A 21,103-nucleotide genomic window follows, 5' to 3' on the forward strand; every position below is an offset into this window, starting at 1 on the left:
GTCTTGCAGCTAGAAGTTTGATTCACCCAACAGAAAGGTTGCTTACTTCTAGGTGTACTTGGGTTCGTGCAATGCATTGCGCTATGCATACTGGTGGGGATGTAGAAGTCGAGTTGGTTGCTTTGCACTGAAAATGAATGGGATCTTCAGATATGCAAGTCCTAGACTACCTGCCCCATATGCAATGCACCCAGCAGACTCCATAGAACGTTTCCACCTACCCCAAATGTAATGGTGAAGGGTCACTCATTTGGGGTGATTACATATACACCCACTCCCTACAGTGACCAACAGAGGTCTACCCAGGGTCCCTTGCGTCTTTGACCACGAGCTGTATCAGCACTCCTCCCAATGAAAAAAAAATCACTTTGCCACAATAGTCACGTTAGAATAACTACCGTATTTTTCGCTCCACAAGACGCACCTGACCCTAAGATGCACCTAGTTTTTAGAGGGGGAATGCAAGGAAAAAATTATTATTTAAAGGGAGTGCTGAGCATCCCCGTATGCATCCCCGAGGAGGAAAAAGCCCCCAAGAGCACACACGCTCCATGCAGCTCTTGGGGGCTTTTCTGGGAGGTGGGGAAAGGGACAGAGCCATGTGCTCTGTCCCTTCCCCCACCTCCCGCAAGAGCCGTGCGCTAAGCCAGAAGCCAGTACAGCAAGCAGGATCACTGCGCAGCGATCCCTCTTGCTGTCCTGGCTTATGGGATAGCCGCACACAGCCTCTCCTGAGCAGCTGGATGAAGGCTCCCCCAAGAGCCACGCTCCCTTTAAAGAGAAGAGCCCCCAAGAGGCTCCACATGGTTCTTTAAAGGGAATGCTGAGCAGAGCCTCCCGCCTGTGTTCGCTCCATAAGACGCACACACATTTCGCCTTACTTTTTAGGAGGGGAAAAGTGCATCTTATAGAGCAAAAAATATGGTACATTTTACAGGATCCAAGTATTCAAAGCATCTGGAGTGAGGGTGAAGCAAGGAGGAAGGGTGGAAAAATTCACACACTTTTGTCCTGTGGTGCGAGGAAGGTTCTCCCACATTTGATCTCACTGTGACAGAAGTGGCACATTGCAACATACATATGCACCAGACATGGTCTGAGAGGTGATTTTTGTGCCCCCTGGTTTCACCAACCCCTAGATACACCTCTGGTGACCAACAATATGGATGAAGATGTGGTGATCACTACAGCAAAAGTGATGTGTAAACCAGGTGGCCAACTCCGTAGCTGGTAACCCCTAAGAAGGAAGTGCATTAGGGTTTGGTACATGCCATTTTGCAAGTGCAAATGATGTGGCAATTTCTTAGCTCTTCTCCAGGTACTTGACAGACATTCTTTCCATTCTTGACCTGGTACTTTGACTTCCTCTCACACGGGTTTCATGATGCCATGCTCTTTACTGCTCTTGGAGGGTCCTTTTCAATGTAGAGTTGAAGAACTGTTCCAACTAGTTTTGCAGCAAGGGATCCACTGAGATTTGAGAGAGTTTGACTTATCTTCTTGTCAATTACCACAGACACACATGCTTGTGCTCTCTCTCCCCCCCCCACTCCCTCAATTCAAAGTGAGGTGATAAAAATATCACCCTCTTTTCTGAAGCAACCATGATTTGAAACAGAGGTGCAGTTGGGTAATATTAGACTCTGGACTGCATACATGCCATACATTTTAAGCTCATTTTCCCTCTCAACTTGTTTGGTCTGTCATACAGGTGACTCTTACTCAGTCAGGGGCCAGAAGAATTTCCTGCGTGAAATTCCATGTTTGTTTCAGATGAGATTATCTTTTCCAACTTGTCTCTGGAGAGAGCTCAGCACACCCACATCACTACAAATGGTGGGAAGGAAGCCACCCCTTTCAGAGTTTTGATTTGTGCTGTTTTGAAGTTGGTGCATAATTGTTTGCTCTGCCCTAACAACTTCCTTGCCTACAACTCTGTAAACTGGTAAAACCCGTTTAAAGGAGAGGAGTGAAGCTCTTGCCACACATCTGCTTGTGGGTTTCCACTTCTATCCGGTAGGATATGGATTAGACTTGCTTCTGTAGCTTTCCTTATGCAGCGAGAAGTGTACACTGGCAAGTTTGGTATACACCAGGCATTCCGTACAATGGAACTACTCCACAGGGTGCTAAATTTCATGGTCTTCACCATCAGCAAATGTGCACACTTCCATAATGCCCAAAGCTGATTTTATAGAGGAGAAGATCAGAATGCAGCAACAGGTTTTTCTCTTCAACAGAGCTTCAAAAAGAGAGATGTGGTATGGCTGTTTTGAGCTCTCATCGGACATAAGGGTGTTTTGAGATATTAATGAGTCTTTTGTATTTCCATTTAAGGAGTACTGTAGACTTTCCAGCCTTTTTATATTGAACTGTTGCCAGAATAGACTCACACTCTATTCTTCCATGAAGGATTACAATAACAAGGGGCAAGGCAACTTTGGGGTAGAATTTTCTGGAAAGAAGATGTTTGGTGCTTCATCATGAGACACTACAGAGTTTTTGGACCTGAAAGGTGGTTGATTCTCTTCTGTCCCAGGTTTGTGGAATTAACTTTATAAAGGCTAACAATAACTGTCCAATATTTGAGAAAGGTTAATGAGAAAATTCTTTAGTATTTAGAAATGAGCAACTTAATGTGCTGGTATGATCTGCCATTGTATACTATTGTTTTCTTTTTAAAGGAATGTACATTTATTTATTAAAAATATTTGTATAGTGCTAAACCATGAACCGTATCAAAGTGGTTTACAACATTAAAAAAGATAAAAGCCATACAATGAAAGCATTAAAAAATGATTAAAAGCAGATGAGTTTACAATGGTTTACCATTGCAGGAGATTGCTTGCATAGGCGCTGGTGGAATAAAAAAGTTTTCATCAGGCGTTTTAAAAGTTGGCACAGAAGACACGCACTGAATCTCTATTGGCAGAGTGTCTGGACCGATGACACTAAAGACTCAGTTTCTCGTTGTTGTCAAATGTGACTCACAAACTCAGGGATGGACCAGCAATGCTCCTGAAGATGATTTCCGTGATTGTGCTGGGATATGAGAGTTCAGGTGATTCCTGAGATACCCTGGACCTAAAGATCCTATGAGATAGTAAGAAAATACTTTTAAAGCACTGCTAATTTTAGCAGAAGCTAGGAATGGAGGCTAGAAATAATATTTCAGACTGTTAGAAACAACCTTCTTTTTTTTTTAAAGTAAAGTGGGAGACTTGAGCATCTTGGATTTTCACAGCTTAGTTGAAAATGCACTTTTTTTTTTTTTTTTTTTTACAATCTCACTGTTAGATGACTGTATTATTAGAATAACTTCTTTTCTAGCTGCCATTGGTCAAATATAAATATTGCTCAGGAGAGGCTCTCCATTCCTTCAGAGAAGCATTTCGGGATTTTTCTGTAGTATCTTGCCATTGGCCAAAGTTCAAAACTGGAATGTGAAAATCCTTCATGGTCTTCCCCACAATAACGAATAGAAGTAAAGTAAAATAATATATTGCAAAAATTGAGATTGAAACCAGCAACAAATAAATATGATAATGTTTGATCTAAAATGGCAGGTGACAAAATGATCTCAGGTAGTTAATTATCTTTAATTTAATATTGATGACAGCTAGGGCAAAATTTTTATACCTGTGGTTAATTCTGCATCGATAGCTCCCAGCAAGAGTCAAATTTTTCCTTTTAGTGATTATAACTGTTAGATTCTAATGTCCTTGTCGAAGAGCAGTTCAAGCAAAACTGGATGAAAGCAATAATAACTATGTAAGCAATAACAGCCTACTAAATATTCTGTGGGCATTGCTTGGTGCCAAACATACTGTGAGGCAGAGTGTGGCAGCTGCCTCAGGTATCAAATGCTGAAGGGAAAGGTGTGGACAGAGCTCTGTGTGTCATGAGGCACCCTAAACAAGCTTGCTAACCTCAGGTGCAGTGAAGGATGTGGTCCTAGTGCCTTTGCAAATATAAGATTCAGCTGCCAGTCCAGTCAACTTCTGCATGTGGAATGGAGAGGGGGACGCCATCTTGTCTACTGCCCAAGGCAACAAATGTCTTGGCCCAGCCCTGACCTTACAAGCAGTGGCTAGTTACAGATAGGTAGCCGTGTTGGTCTGCCATAGTCAAAACAAAACAAATTCCTTCCAGTAGCACCTTAAAGACCAACTAAGTCAGTTCTTGGTATGAGCTTTCGTGTGCATGCATGGTATGAGCTTGGTATGAGCTTTCGTGTGCATGTGTATCTGAAGAAGTGTGCATGCACACGAAAGCTCATACCAAGAACTGACTTAGTTGGTCTTTAAGGTGCTACTGGAAGGAATTTGTTTTGTTTTAAGCAGTGGCTAATGAGCTATGGAATCATTACAATATCCTTCTGTGATTTTACAGCCTTATATTACAGGCTAGAGTCACAGTTACTTAACTATGTGGGCCAGGAAAGTGGGAAATTGCTTTGATTTCTCACTTTTTAGGTGTGTTGTTGTTGTTTATGTGTTGTAGCTGTACCTTTTGCCTTAATTGTCCGTGTCTTTTGGTCACTGAATAATGAATTTGCGGCGATCTTATTCCTTACACTTGAGGTTACTTCATATGCTTCATTTTTTAAATGTACCTGCTTAACCTCTATCTCAAAATATAATGCATGTTTGCAACTGTGTATATTAATACTGGGATGTGTGTTGTTGAGCTGGGATTGGCTGCAAATGCATGTGTGGAAGTCAATGACTCTCTCACAAGTTCCAGCCACTTTCTTCTGATCCAACCGTGTGGTGATTCTGATAATCGCCTTGGGCTGAGACTCATCTCCTCATAAACATATCCAGCCAGGGAACAGGTGGCATCTCTATATCTAGCAAGGCCTAGATGTGGCCAGCCAATGGTGTAGCAGTCAGGATTGGACCTACAATGGCCAAGTGAGGCAGCCACCTCAGGGGTGGGGCAGGTGCTGGGCGCATGGAGTAGCAGAGAGAGATGTAAAGGCCATGCTAAGCTAGCCTGTTGCCCTCAGGTGAAGTGGAGGAAGCGTTTTCCTTGGCGGCCTTAGTAGGATTTTGTTTGTGGAATGAGGGGTTGAGGAAACCATCTTGTTTGACTGAGGCAGGTAGATGGCTTGGACCAGCTGTGGGAACAGAATGAGTTTTGTGTATGTACAGAAAAGCTTAACATTTGCTTGCTGGTGCATGAACTAACATGTTGTGCACTTTCAAAGGGATATGTTTCTCCGTAGAGAGCTATTTGTGTTACTAGAGCACAATAGTTATTAAGGTAGCTGCACCTTACTGTGGATGGTTAGCACCACAAAGGCTTCCCCATTCTCCATGTTGTAGGAGAATGATTTTCTGTTCATAGATGGAAAGATGAAAGGCTTTTCTTTTTGGTTTCTGTTGCATGAAGTGCTAAGAAACTTTTTCTTTTTTGAAAGAGGGAGAACAAAAAACTAGGAAAAAACCGCATTCTTGCAGCTGCAGATACCAGTTACTAGTAAAAATAATAATGAAAGTGTTTTGGGGTTACATATCAAATTAAAAGGGCATTAATGAATCTTTCTCTCTCTTTCCTTTCATGTAGTAAAACATGAAGACCTCATTAGGGATTTCCTGCACTGTTATGCTATCATTCTTCTATGCACTCAAATCAGGTGGGTGATACAGAAATTGATTTTGTGGGGAATTTTCCAAATATTTAAAGGGGGGGGGCAGACACGAAGCAATAGTAAAAACCAGCAATCTTTGTTAGATGCCCAAAATACTCTAGGATTAAAACTGTGGCTTTTCACTGCTGTGCTGCTGATATTTGCTTTGTATGTTCACGATTATTCAAGGGTAAGTTTAAACTTATTATTTATTTCTTACATTATGTATTTCTTTCTTTCTTACCTCTGTAGTCCACCTTGTTTTTACCAAGGAGTACAGGGTGGTATACATGGCTGTCCCCCCCTCATTTAATTCACCACAACAACCCTGTGAGGTAGGTTAGGCTGAGAGGCAGGGACAGGCCCAAGGTCACCCACTGAGCTTCATGGCTTAGTGGGGATTTGAACCCTGGTCTCCCAGGTCCCAGGTCTGACACTATAAACTAAGATTACCTAACTTGCAGCATTGTGGGTAGATGTAGTTGGCTCCTTTCGGCTAGCCGAAGTTGATTTCTCCTTTAACAGTCAATAAAAAAACTCACTCGAAACTAAAAATAAACATTTCCTCTCCTCCTTGCAGAGAAATGCATTGTCCAGGATATTAAAATTGCTAACCCATATGTTGCTGAAGGAGAACCTCTAGGACGCCATTGTTTTTTTTACCCAACACCAGACCTTGAAAACACACCCTATAATTTCAGCTGGTATACGAGTGGAAATGAAACACCTATAACGAAAGAACCATCCTCCAGAATTCATCAACGTGGAACAAAGCTGTGGTTTATTCCTGCAAGATATGAAGATTCTGGATTATATGAATGTGTTATACGGTCAGGACTTGCATTTAACTGTGGTGCATGTGTGTAAATGGCGGAGGGTGGTAATTCAAGCTATACCATTGGAAATCTGACTACAGTGGTACCTTGGTTCTCAAAATTAATCTGTTCCGGAAGATGGTTCCAAAACCAAAGCATTCCAAAACCAAGGTGCGCTTTCCCATAGAAAGTAATGCAAAATGGATTAATCCGTTCCAAACTTTTAAAAACAACCCCTAAAACAGCAATTTAAGATGAATTTTACTATGTAATGAGCATAGCTGTCAACTTTCAGATTTGAAAATAAGGGATCAGCAGCCTCGAAAATGAGGGATCAGCAGCCTCACCTGTCCCAGGGACAGTCTACGAGATATCTAACCATCCGGGATAGCAGCGGGAAGCAGCGGGAAACAGCACTGGAATAAGGGAATTTCCCGCAAAATAAGGGAAGGTTGACAGCTATGCTAGTGAGATCATTGATCCATAAAATGAAAGCAATAAACAATGTACTGCAGTCACACAATCAATCAATCAATCAATCAGTAGCTGAACTGGGTTCCACACAGTCACAAAAACAATTTTTTTTTTTGCAAAAACAAAAACGCAAAATAAATAGCAAAAATAGACAGACCTCAGCGTAACACTCAAAACGGAAGCGTGGCACTCAAATTGGAGGTGAAACACTCAAATCGGAAGCGTAATACTCAAAACGGAGCATGTTCAGCTTCCGAAAAAAGTTTGCAAACCGGAACACTTACTTCCGGGTTTGCAGTGTTTGGGTTCCAAGTTGTTTGAGTACCAAGGCGTTTGAGAACCAAAGTACCACTGTATTTCCCAGTGCAACAAATCTGAGATAAGCAGATATTGTTTAATTGCTGCTTGAGGCTGTGCTTTGGAGAGAGGTTGCAGATCATAGAATCGTAGAATCGGAAGGGACCCCAAGGGCCATCTAGATCGAACATTCCACTCAAAAGCAAAACGAAAACAAAAATTGCATACGAAAGCACCCCAATTTGATTCCTTGCAAGTGGAGCAAGTCTGTGTTCACAGCTTGGTGTAAACAAAGACTGTCTGACTTCAACCTCAAGCACCTTCTCCTGCTACTCCCAGGCCCAGCAACTTACCTGCAGCCATAGGGAAGGCAGAAGGTGGAAGCTGGCTCTCCACTCATATTAGAAACATCCATTTCCACCAGGTAAGGTTTGGGAGTTCATGTTCCAGTATGCCCAGTGGTAACACAATGCTGTTTCCATTAATTTCCACTGGGAAGAAGGCCCTTGAAGCTATTTGCATCAATTTCCACAAGAGATGCTGGGCCATACTTTCATCTCCCTCCCCGACAAGAGTAGACGTCCCCCTGGGGAGCGGCAGTGCATGCGGTTACTTCTACTGCCTTCCCCATTACTGAGGGGAGTCCCTGGCTCCTCGAGGGCAAGGAAAGGGGGAGGTGGCTGAGGTTGGTGTTCCATGAGCACCACTAAACTTTTTACAGGTGCTCTAAATGGGCATTGGGACGCGGGTGGCGCTGTGGGTGAAATCACAGAGCCTAGGACTTGCTGATCAGAAGGTTGGCGGTTTGAATCTCCGCGACGGGTTGAGCTCCTGTTGCTTGGTCCCTGCTCCTGCCAACCTAGCAGTTTGAAAGCACATCAAAGTGCAAGTAGATAAATTGGTACCGCTCCGGTGGGAAGGTAAACGGCGTTTCCATGTGCTGCTCTGGTTTGCCAGAAGCGACTTAATCATGCTGGCCACATGACCCGGAAGCTGTACGCCGGCTCCCTTGGCCAATAAAGCGAGATGAGCGCCGAAACCCAAGAGTCGGCCATGACTGGACCTAATGGTCAGGGGTCCCTTTACCTTTAAATGGGCATTAGAAGCTTGAACGTTTGCAAGTGCTCAACTTGAGTGGCTTTCAAAGTATGACATGTCAGGGTTTAACTTGTATATCATACCTTGCATGCTGCCCCCAACGCTCATGTATATAGACAAAATGGTAATACCTGTTTTTGCCTTCAAAAGTTTGGCTGCCCATTGCCAGCTACACTTTCATTGGAAGTTCTCACTGAAGAATCTTAACAGTAAAGACTCTTGTGGTACCTTAAAGACCAACAAATTCGTTGTGGTTTAGCTTTCATGGGCTGCAGTCCATTTGATCCGTTCCATGCAGCACTATCTTAAGTGGAAAGTATACAAAAGCTTATACGGTGGTACCTTGGGTTACAGACGCTTCAGGTTACAGACTTCGCTAACCCAGAAATAGTACCTCGGGTTAAGAACTTTGCTTCAGGATGAGAACAGAAATTGCGTGGCGGCGGCAGGAGGCCCCATTAGCTAAAGTGGTACCTCAGGTTAAGAACAGTTTCTGGTTAAGAACGGACCTCCAGAACGAATTAAGTTCTTAACCCGAGGTACCACTGTATACACTTTATGGTGACTTGAGACTTTTTGTTATTTTTGCTGAGGGATGACTGCCTTTTGGGGAATATTGTCAGATTTCATTCGAAGTTGTCATAATTCTAATTGACTGACACATGATTGTATCATAGCTCTGAATGTGTTTGACTCATACCAGTCAGAGCATCCCATTTCTTAGTATTTTCCAGCACTAATTCCTGCTCCCCCTTTTCCATTGCACAAAGCCATTCAGCCAAAATGGTATGCCATCTATCTTTGTCCTAAAATGACTGGTAATCTTTAGTTTATCCTCCCATCACCTAATCCTCAACTCGATGAAGTTCAGTAAAACTACACTCTCTGGATGAAAGCATTTCTTCAGGCATTCACAGTTATTTGACTGTGGAATGTGCACATTCCAGTTTATTTCAGTGTTTGTACTTGCATTCCAGCAATATTGCCTAAGTCCAGGACAATCTGAACGTTTTCAAAACATCGTTAAAAAACACTAGTAAACGACTAAAAGGTTTTGTTTTGGAAAACCTTCAAACTGACGTAAGATTGGAATGACTATGCTCTTCCATTGGGCAACCAGATTGAACTATTTCGGCAGAGATCTATTAGAAATGATGCCTTTGCAAATTGGGAGATTTCAGATGTTGCACCCTTAGGTATGGAAGCGTCAGATTTAGGTCCTGTGGTTTTAGTGGGTATTCATTTATGACCATCTAGTTTCCCATTTCCATTTGTTTACATATTTGGTCCAAGAAGTACAATCCTATATGTGTCTTCTCCAAGAGTGAGAAATCCTTTTTTTCTGCCTGAGGGCCGCATTCCCTCTTGCATAACTTTTCAAGAGCCACATGGGTGGGACCAAGAAGTGGGCGGATCACTGAATGTAAATTTTACCTTTTTACCGTAGGATAGTTTTTATACGCAGTCATGCATTTCTCTTTATCCCCCATCCAGTCAAGAAAGGCCTTCTTACAGTTCAAGTACACATTCCACCCAGGCAAAGAACATTCAAGGAGATTATGAATCAGGCCCAGTGAGGGGTCTGGAAAGAGTCCTGGGGGCCAGACAGAGAAGCCTGGAGGACTGCAATTGCCCCTCAGGCCTGACCATCCCCACCCCTAGTCATGGGGGAAGCCAGGATTTATGTTGTGATGGGGGCAAGACACCTACCTGTCACCATCCTCTATCTGGCTCTGTCTAGCAGCTTCAGAATGAAACATTTCAACAACAGTTGTTTTAAAATTACCGTATTTTTTGCTCTATAAGACTCACTTTTTCCCTCCTAAAAAGTAAGGGGAAATGTGTGTGCGTCTTAAGGAGCGAATGCAGGCTGCGCAGCTATCCCAGAAGCCAGAACAGCAAGAGGGATTGCTGCTTTCACTGCGCAGCGATCCCTCTTGCTGTTCTGGCTTGTGAGATTCAGAATATTTTTTTTTCTTGTTTTCCTCCTCCAAAACCTAGGTGCGTCATGTGGTCTGGTGTGTCTTATAGAGCGAAAAATACGGTACTTTCTTCTGACGCCAAGTTTTCAGAAAAAGCTGTCAAAATCTTCAATCATTTGAAAACTAAGTTAAATAAAAAATTGACGTCAGGGAGTACCTTTCATGTGGTTAACGAGTATATTTTTCAAAATTACAAAGAACACACAATTTTTATCTTATTTTTTTAAAAAAATCTAGACTAAAACAACTTTTCTTGGATTTGCTGAAAACCTTTCACAATATAATCCAAGTGGCCGCAGCGTGCATTTCAATTTCAAATATTCTGATTATTTCTACTTTTAGTTAAATATTATTTATTTATTTATTTGATTTAGGGGTGGGGGAGCTGCCTCTATGCCCCTCTGGCTACACCCATGCCCCTAGTCTAGGCTGAAGTACGCCCCTATGAGTTCAATGGGACTTACTCTGGAGTATAAGATTGCAGCCTCCATAAAGTAGACAGGGGTCTATTTGGTAACAAAAATGTGCTTGCTATTGTGTTGTCACTATAACAAAAGGTATCCAAGCACCCACCTTCCTTATCTTATGCTAGGTGCTCCTTTGGGATTAGCAAGAAGGAAAGAGCGTAAGATAATAATTGTGAGGGTGCGGGGTAACACTTGGAATGGTTGTGTGTATGCTTACTCTGCAAAAGCATAAAACTGAAGTAATTTTAACTCTGACACTTTCATGTTTAGTTACCAGAATTCGACAATATGCTACAGAAATAGGATTAGAATACTAGTTGTCAACGACAGTGCCGCTCTCTGTTTTGATGAGAAGTCTAGCTACAATCAAACGGTACCAAAAGGATCAGCTGCAAAGATTGTGTGTTCTAACACGGAGGACTTGGGACGAGAGCTGGATTTTTTGTCTGTTCGTTGGTATAAGGTACAGGCCCTTATAGGTCCCCCTCTTCTGTGGTACTTCCCCATTACTTCTTTTCTTCTAAAGAATACTTAATGTTAAAATTAATGTTAGTAATTTATCAATGCCACATTTCTCTCACAACTGAAGTGCCAGGGTAGTGGGGGGGGGGAGTATATCTGAAGGAGTGTCTCCACCCCATCGTTCTACCCGGACACTGAGGTCCAGTGCCGTGGGCCTTCTGGCGGTTCCCTCACTGCAAGAAGCCAAGTTACAGGGAACCAGGCAGAGGGCCTTCTCAGTAGTGGCACCTGCCCTGTGGAACGCCCTCCCACCAGATGTCAAAGAGAAGAACAACTACCAGACTTTTAGAAGACATCTGAAGGCAGCCCTGTTTAGGGAAGCTTTTAATGTTTGATGTATTATGGTATTTTAATATTTTGTTGGAAGCTGCCCAGAGTGGCTGGGGAAGCCCAGACAGATGGGCGGGGTATAAACAATAAATTATTATTATTATTATTATTATTATTATTATTATTATTATTATTATTAGGAAGCATAGTCAGGTGGGGAGGGAGCACTCAACCCTTCCATTGCCCGCTTATTTTCTCCAGCAAAATCTCCCAGGCTACAATTAAAATCATTTATTTTCCCATCTGGGTTATGAAACTGGAAGTGAGCCCAAGGCAGGCAACTCCCTTCATTCCAGTTTTCTCAACAAGCATGGAACTGCATATTCTCTTAGGCAGCTCAAACTAGACATAAATGGGATGGCACATAAATTTAGTACGTTGCAACTTCTCCACAGCTCATTACAGCATAAAGTATACAGGGCAGGCAGACACACGCCACTTTGCCTCTTTATTCAAAACAAATAATGTAACATATATTAACATAATACAACCAGGTTATTTCATAAGAAAAAGTCACTAGCACCATTTTAAAGGTTGTTGTACAATATTGCTCTTCATGCTGAATGTTTGACTGAATAGTTATTGCGTACATTATATAAAACAGAGGAACATTATAATTTCTCTTAATTTTGCCTTCCTCTACAATGAATTTGTTTAGCATAAGACTCTATACAGGCATTTGTTTAGGATAAACCAAACTAAGAATGAGCAAATAGTATGTACTTTTCACATTCTGTGTGCATTTAAACTGAACCTTTGTTTGCTTTTAGGAATGTAAGGCAGTGCAGCAGGATGAACGAGTTTTTGTCTTGCAATCATATCTTGTAATAAACAACGTGAGAGAAGATGATAAGGGAAAATATGAATGTAAAATAACGTACACTTATTTGGGGAATCAATATAATGTTTCAAGGAGCATTTTTGTGATTGTTAAAGGTAAATCTTTATGTTTTAGTTCCTTGGTAAAGCCTGTATTTTGTACAAATATTCCCTATGTAATGGGGTTGTATGCAGTTTTAATTTTAAAACTTTAATCCATTTTAAGTTTTATTGTATGAGGTCTTCAGTATATCCCTTAGAGATTTCCTCACACCTCCATCACATATGGATGGTTGTTCCTATTTCTTTGCCACATCTCCAACAAAGGTTGGATTTCAATTTATATATCTTTGCCAACTTAACTGGTGTTAAGTACCACCTATGGAACATCTTGATAAAATTTTCTTTGATTGTATACAAGGCGGTAAATGGAATATCTTCTCACCAGAGTTTCTCCCATTGCTCTAGATAAATAGTATGTCCGACATCTTGGGCCCATTTAATCACTGTTTCTTTCACTTCTTCATCCATCAATTCCCAGTCCAGTAAAAGATTATATGTTTTAGATAGCAATTTCTTATTGTTTTGAATCCTCTTTTGCAAAGCCTTTCTTTTGATCAGAATTAAATATACTTCCTAGTTGTATATAAAACATTTCTGTCTTCTTCTGTTGCTAGCGAATGAACCAAAGAAAAGAACTGAGATTCTGTACCCCAGAAATAATACCATTGAAGCTGAACTTGGTAAGCCATTTAGTACTTTCATATTTTAACTGGCCGAACAAAAATACCTACAACAACACAAAATGAACAAGAACCCAATCATTTCATTATTTCCATGATTCGAAGGCACTGTTATCAATAGTTATCGCTAGCATTGCACTTTCTAAGTAGTTCCTTATTTGACTGTTCAGTGTCTCCCTGCTTTTGCTACAGAATTTCCCCCCTAAATATTTTTTGAAATCTGCAGAGCTCTGATAATTGTATTTTGTGCATGGTTTACTCTTGTTGTCGTTGGTATCCATCTGTCTCAAGAGGTGATGGAAGAGTTTGCCATCAGGTGAAGTCAAACTGTTGGAGAGTTGTGCCTGCTGTGGCTGTAGAGACCAATATGGGAGAGACATGTTTTATTGCAGATGGGGCAGATGAAGGCATCTGGTTTCACTGTTACAGATGTACCATGACATTTCTTCTCTCTGTGCTCCTCCCAGAGGTCTCTTCTGGGCACTGCTGTGGATACATGACACCACTGTCTGTCTTCATGCCCTGCAGTCATCTGCAAGGGATACCCAAACATTGGGGTTAATGTTGCCAGCCTTCATGTCACATTTGCAGACATCTTTATAATACAAGGTTGGCCTGTCAACAGGCCTGGTACCTGAATCCAGCTTTCCCGTAAAGCACATCTTTGAGGATCCTGCCATCTTTCATTCTGTGTACATGACCAAGCCAGCGTAGACATCACTGAAACACTACATTAGCACAAAGACTGAGAGATTATATACCAGAAGATGTGATGATAGTCACATGATTGTACAACTACAATTTATTGAAAGTGTCTTATGGCCATTTTCTGATAATGAATTTTGCAGGCTCCAAAATATTTACGTGGTGCAATGTGTCAAGTTACAGAAACTCTTTAAATAGCATCACCTGGAAAGTCAATAATACTCCAGTAAACTTCCTGTTTAAAGGTAGAATTGAAGAAGGATTCGAGTAAGTATATCTATTTTTATATATTTTTTTAAAACAAGTTTTTATTATTAAAATAATTCAGCATTAATACACACGTTACGAATATACAAACATACAAACATACATTTCATATAATCCTTAAAAATGTTCATACATACCCACACTCAATCCCACAGATACTTCCTTTTCCCATTACCATCCCTCACCCCACCTTTGTGTTAGACTTCCAATCTACTCAATTGCAATGTGTAATAGAGAAAGAAGCAGAAAATTGGTTTAAAGGTGTGTGAAAGAAAGTAATAGTAGTGGAAAGAAATTGCAATATCCATTTTTAACGTAAATAAATCCAGCATGATTTGTTTCCTCTCGTTGTGTACTCATGACAAATGGCATGGGACACTTCTGTCCTTCAGCTTTGTCCACAGCAGATTCCACACAGGATCTCGTTTAGAAAATGGCCATGTATACAATCTGCACAGCTGCATGACAGGGTAGATTGAATCGGCCCAAGAGTGAGTGATGTGACCTTGTCCACCAAACAGCTAGTTTAAATCTGGGCTGCAGTTTTTGCACCTGGAAACCCTTTGCTACTACCCCCACAATGTTCCTTTAGAACACATTTTCAATGTGTACATCTATTACTTTTGAACAGAAAAGACTTCCCTGTTGAAGGAGCATGGGCTTATGTTGTCCCTCTGACCATCAATGAGGTGAAAAATGAAGATTATGACCAGCAGTTTGTTTGCCAGGCAGGCGAAGTTGCTGCATACTTCTTAATACAACGCCCACGTACGTATGTCATCTGGTATTTTTATTAGTAAAAAAATGAATAATTGTGAAGAATGCAAATGAATAAACACACCTTTCAAATTGCCTCTGGAGGGTTGAGGACCCTCAGGAATCAGCGTGTTTTTACATGAGTAGAATGTGTGCTTTTATTTAAAATGCACCTCTGGGTTATTTGTGGGGCATAGGAATTCATTCATATTTTTTCTCTCCAAAATATAGTCTGGTCCCCCACAAGGTATGTGTGGTTCGGATAACCCCTTTAAACCATGATCTATGTTTTAGGTGACATCACCATTGTTTTAATCCATGATCTATGTTTTAGGTGACATCACCATTGTTTTAATCCATGATCTATGTTTTAGGTGACATCACCATTGTTTTAAACCATGATCTATGTTTTAGGCGATATCACCATTGATATCCTTGATTAATTTATGAGCAGAGGGTGATGTATAGGTTACAAATTTATTGTAATGTATGATGGTGGTCTTTGTCCTTGCTTTGCTTCGGCTCTTGTTTGTCTTTTGTAAGTTTTGGTGATTTTAAATTTGGAGGTTTATGTATAATATGTTGGTATGGGAAACTGTCGTGTAACGGGCCAATGGCCGTAATAAAGATCAATCCAATCCAATCCAATCCACCTTTCAAATTGCCTCTGGAGGGTTGAGGACCCTCAGGAATCAGCGTGTTTTTACATGAGTAGAATGTGTGCTTTTATTTAAAATGCATCTCTGGGTTATTTGTGGTGCATAGGAATTCATTCATATTTTTTTCTCTCCAAAATATAGTCCAGTCCCCCACAAGGTATGAGGGAGAGTGGACTGGCCTCTGCTCTAGGATAATGGGAGTTGTGGTCCATCTTCTATTCTGCAATGCATCTAGCTGGACTAGATGATCCTTCTGGTCCCTTCCAGCTCTATAGTTGTATGATTCTAACACCTGGAGGACCCAACATTTCCAATTCCTGTCCTAGTGGGATCCCAGTTGCATACCCTACTTTGAAATATTCATATATGCTTTGCTTGTCTGATTCTGGTACATCTGAGTGGCTCCATTTTTTTCATTTTCATTTTCTTTTCCATTTCAGCCAAAAATATCTTGGGACTGATTGCACTCGTATTGCTCATCTTTATTCCTGTGCTAATCTGCGCATTGTTCAAGATTGAGCTTGTACTTTGGTATCGGAAGTCATGCCACCCTTTTCTTCATAAAAAAGGTAATGGTATATTATTTACTGCAAAGTACTACGAAAGAGAAGGAATGCAGTGCCCGTATCTGCGGCCACAAAAATAAAAGCAAAGAAGGGGGTGCGGAAAACATGCCATAGCAAAGCAATGGGCGGCTGTAGTCATGTGATATCTACAGATGGAGTGGTTGCAAGACAGTTGCTAATGGTTGGGATTCAGTGCCGATTATTTTGTTATCAGAGGTGCCATTCCACTGCACCTTCCATGCTGTTGCTGTAGAAACCAAATGGGCAGGGCTAGTAATGTGGCTCATCTCTGACTCATCCACTTCCAGGAGTTGACCATCTTGGCTTTAGAAGTAGCCACAATGCCAGGTCCTCGCGTGCAAACTCCTAGGTTAAAAAATGACTGGAGGAAGGAACCGAAATAAAGCTCACAGCCCAAGCTGCCCCTGTATCTTGTCCCAAAGCAGGCTTGCCCATTGAATGTCACTTAAAAAACATGAGATATATGCTGATCTACTTGCTGATAATAGGCAGCATAAAAATAACACAGTATACCAGCACCTTGTGTTATTATTTAGCTCTGCCAATTACCTTGGTCTGTGGTGTTCAGTTACTTTCTTTCTTTTTTTAAAAAAATAATATTTATTAAAATTCCATTTTAACAATCCAATCAAGCTATATTATACATTCTAAATTATACAAATTATCCAATAATCGAACACTCCCAATATTATGCCTAATTATAAATTTTTGGCTGACTTCCCATGCTTTGAGACTGGAGGGAATCCTAATCACCTCATAGTTCTACTTCATAATAATTCCCATAATTCATTCTGATATTAATCCATTATTTTCAACAATCTCTGAGTTCATTCTGCAAATGAGTTAAGTCAAAACATTTCTGTGTGGATTTTATGTCTTTCTTCTTCTTCTTTATGCTCCAAATCTGTAATCCAAGATTCCCCTCTGTAAATTCGCATAATCTCTTCACAAACTGGTGTTGCCTAATCAGTCCAGGAGTCTTCCACTGCAGGCTGCTGCCATATCAATACACAGTCCAGATAGACTCAAATCATGACATCTGCCCAATGTTGTTCCTTAACCAGCTGCTATTCAAAAATTAGCTTTTCCCGGAGGGGGTTTACCAAGTAAAACTGGAAATGCAAGTATCGAAGAGTAAAATATTAGAGGTTTACATGTGGTGTTCAGTTTCAGATGGCAAGATCTATGATGCCTACGTACTGTATCCAAAAACAGATACCCAAGATTGTTTTGCTCTGAAAGTGCTTCCTGAGGTTTTGGAGAAAAAGTGTGGGTATAATCTATTTATCCTTGGCCGGGATGACTTACCAGGAAAAGGTAAAAAAAGAAAAGAAAAAAGCATTCATTCATCATTGTTCTTTAAATGAAAGAGGTTGTCTCAGTCTCATCCATAAACTAATGAGGTGTTAATAACTTGCAATAACTAATAGACATCTTGCAGTTCTGTTTAATATGGAGCACAAACCTATCCATCCTGCTTGCTTGCTTTTGAGCCAAAGTTGGATACCCACACAGAGTTGAATACGTATTTCAAATCCCAAGGCATCAATATATTATGTGCATATAGTCAGATATCTGGGATTTTTCCTCCTAAGAAAAATTCCTGTGTCGATAAGAATCCATGAATATCACAAAAAGTAGGTGATTTACTTGCAGAAGCCCATATTTGATGCGGTATTTATCTTATTTATTTATTTATTTAATTTACAGCTGTAGTCAACGTTATTGATGAAACCATTAAGCAAAGCAGAAGGCTAATCATTATTTTAGTACCAGGATTCCAAACCTACAGTATATCACAAGGGGTTCCTGAGGAGCAAATAGCTTTGTACAATGCCCTTATGAGTGAAAGTGCTGGAATGAAAGTCATTCTGATTGAAATGGGTAAAATAGAGGATTACAGCAGCTTGCCAGAATCCATTAGATACATCAAGCAAAAGCAAGGAGCCATTAGATGGAAAGGTGACCTTACGAAGAAGCATTCTTATTCCGCAAATACCAAGTTCTGGAAAAAGGTCAGATACCGAATGCCACCAGGACACCAGATTTCTCCAGAACTACCTTTGGTGCCAACCTCTCTCAATACAACAGAAACCCTCGTATCCTTTTAACATTTTCTGGCGCAGCTGTTTCAAAAGCCTACTTTGATGGATGATGCTGTTACAGCCACCATTCGTACATGGTACATGGACTCTTTTGACAACATCACTTCCACTAGCATTTCTTAATGTACCAAATTCACATGGTGTTTCAAATAAAAAAATGATCCACTTGAAATGACTTATTTCTGCTAATGAACGATGAGCAGGGTTTTTCATTTGTTTTTCTTGTTGTGGGAGGAAAACTACGTGCAGTGGCTACACTCCAGCTGAATGCATGCATCAGCTACACCCGTGTATCCTGTTTTAAAGAAAGCTGAAATGTTGACAACCAGCTGTTTAGTGAATCTAGACCACCACCTTCCTCCTCCTGCCAATCAGCCTTTCAATAGGATTTTAGCTTTGTGCAAAAGGTTGGCTCATAGAAGGGAATCACATCTGGAGCATAGGTCTTTGGGTCTGATACACCACCTGGCTAGAGACAGATCCATGGAAGCAGGGCTGTCTTACTTCAAAAAGTGAAAATCTGGACACTGCTCAGCGATTTCCACATGGACACTGTTTCCTACGACTGAATTCCAGCCATGTCTAGGAAATTCTGGATGTATGGTAATTCTAATGGAAGTCTCTTTCTGTGAACACGTAGCCCCTAGCTACATTTGACCAGTTGTTTCTTTGTTCTGCTGAAATTCAACCTTGCAGTTTTTTCATTGTTTACCCTTACTGTATTATGGTAGCACTTGATGAGTGACTTAGACGTGGCTGAAATCATTTGCAGCCTCTTATATGCACCATTTCATTTGAACTCACCCTATGCAATATTCAGGGAGTAGTTGGACCACTGTGTTTATATTTGACTTTCGTTTAAGTTTTGATGTAATAGTCAGACTGTGTTTTTTATATTTTATTTCCCTTGCCCCTCACTGCTTATTCTTTCCCTGCAAATACATGCACACACCTGCCCCAAATTTGATTTAATTCACAAACACCATGGAAACGGCTATCCTTCAAAATCCACACTTCTCTGAACTTTGCAATGTAGTTTTCCAGACAATTAATTTGTACAAAAATGCATCTACTCGGGTTAAGTGTCCATAAATATGTGCATATACATGAAAATAACATACATTTAGAGGAGGTGGCTTTGCAAAAATGTGCCTTAGGCAAATCACATATGAGCATGTGTATAACAGGAGTAATTTGCATTAAAATGCTGGTGGATTTTAATGAGAACTCAAAAGAAAAATTCACAAACTGATGTGGAAATGTGGACCTAAGATTGGAAAATTGAAATGAACAAGTTTGCATATCCTTGCTTATATCAGTGCTTCATACATTGAGTGAACAGGACTCTGGTTCATGAATGCTTATGTCATAATAAAATAATTATCAGTGAATCCAACATAGAGTAGACCCATCAAAAGTAATAAACATGACTGAGGTCCATTAATGTAAATGGGTTTACTCTGTGTAGTTGGGTACAACTCTCTGGCTTAAAGTACCATAAGAATGTTTGTTCCTTTGCAATATTTGCCTTCTGCGATTGTTGTTATGAATAGTAATGATTCTCAGGAAATACATTTTTTTTAAATAAACATGTAATGTTTCAGAGGTAGAGATGTTTTTAACTTCCAGTTCTTTTATTGATTTAGAAGGGGCAAAAGAATACTAAAAAGTAAAATGTGAAATCTATTATTATTATTATTTATTGAATTTATATAATGGCCTATACCTTGAAGTCTCAGGCTGGTTCACAGAACCAGTAGTGTCAAACTGTAAGAAACTTACTTGTGAAATAACTCCAACCCTGATAAATGGGTGAATGGACAATGATATACATTTTTTTATTGACAAAAATGTTCAGGAAGGATGAAGTGGTTTGGACTTTATGCTGAACAGGAATATAGCAAAGCAGCATTACTTAACTAAACCCACAATAGTCATTATGACAATATGCTTCTGCTCTTCATATTTTACTCATGAAACTTTTCATTATCATTCAGCATATTCAGTCCACATTGCTTGTATTTACAGAGCATATTTTTTAATGTTGAGAGAATCTTGTGTTTGTGCCTACAGGAAAGCATAATTTCTATGATGAGGCAGGTCATGCTCTCCGGAAACAGTCTTTGATTCATAAAGGCTGTTGCACAATTTTATAATAATCATGCTGTTTGGGTCTCAGTCTGGTGGCTTCCAGGTCACCTGCTCATTAAGCATTCAGCCTGATTTGTTTGCACAATTTTTGTGAGGAGGGGTGTCACATGACGGCTGTTCAGCAGTCATTTTTTTAAAAAATTGCACATTCATGACAATCTGTGCTCCTGATGCTTTTCGAGCAGTCATAAACAATCCCACTTTCAGTTCTGTATATCTTGTAACTTACTGCTGAAATCCCACCTTTTTATCCCATAAATGTTCTAGTTTTATTGTATACCTGAAGGAGCGGCTCCACCCCTATCGTTTTGCCCGGACACTGAGGTCCAGTGCTGAGAGCCTTCTGGTGGTTCCCCCGCTGTGAGAAGCCAAGTTACAGGGAACCAGGCAGAGGGCCTTCTCGGTAGTGGCGCCCGCCCTGTGGAATGCCCTCCCACCAGATGTCAAAGAGAACAACAACTACCAGGCTTTTAGAAGACATCTGAAGGCAGCCCTGTTTAGGGAAGCTTTTAATGTTTAATAGGTTATTGTATTTCAATATTCTGTTGTAAGTCACCCAGAGTGGCTGGAGAAACTCAGCCAGATGGGCAGGGTATAAATAATAATATATTATTATTATTATTATTATTATTATTATTATTATTATTATTATTATTATCAGTTTTATTGTGTGCTATAGACAGCAATAATG

The 21,103-nt window shown here is 40.5% G+C and overlaps 1 protein-coding gene across 1 annotated transcript; it reads left to right on the top strand.

The window, feature by feature from the left end:
- Nucleotides 1–1,891: 1,891 nt before the first annotated feature.
- LOC309339771 (interleukin-1 receptor-like 2) lies at nt 1,892–20,420 on the top strand. The gene is made up of 11 exons (XM_081858160.1): nt 1,892–2,539; nt 5,572–5,641; nt 6,216–6,465; nt 11,039–11,231; nt 12,391–12,556; nt 13,117–13,182; nt 14,031–14,154; nt 14,786–14,922; nt 16,010–16,138; nt 17,324–17,473; nt 17,867–20,420. The coding sequence occupies exons 2-11, from the start codon at nt 5,578–5,580 to the stop codon at nt 18,265–18,267; spliced, it is 1,680 nt and encodes a 559-aa protein (XP_081714286.1). The 5' UTR covers nt 1,892–2,539; nt 5,572–5,577; the 3' UTR covers nt 18,268–20,420.
- The last annotated feature ends 683 nt before the right edge of the window (nt 20,421–21,103 follow it).

The sequence above is a fragment of the Podarcis erhardii genome (assembly GCF_964252035.2).
Source record: "Podarcis erhardii genome assembly, chromosome: 4".
Taxonomy (NCBI): Eukaryota; Metazoa; Chordata; class Lepidosauria; order Squamata; family Lacertidae; genus Podarcis; species Podarcis erhardii.

Bases quoted from the DNA above. Each gene is read 5' to 3' on its own strand.
- LOC309339771 (XM_081858160.1), top strand. From the start codon at position 5,578: ATGAAGACCTCATTAGGGATTTCCTGCACTGTTATGCTATCATTCTTC. The intron at 12,557-13,116 runs GTAAATCTTTAT...TTCTGTTGCTAG, and splicing joins CATTTTTGTGATTGTTAAAG to CGAATGAACCAAAGAAAAGA. The intron at 16,139-17,323 runs GTAATGGTATAT...TGTGGTGTTCAG, and splicing joins CCCTTTTCTTCATAAAAAAG to TTTCAGATGGCAAGATCTAT.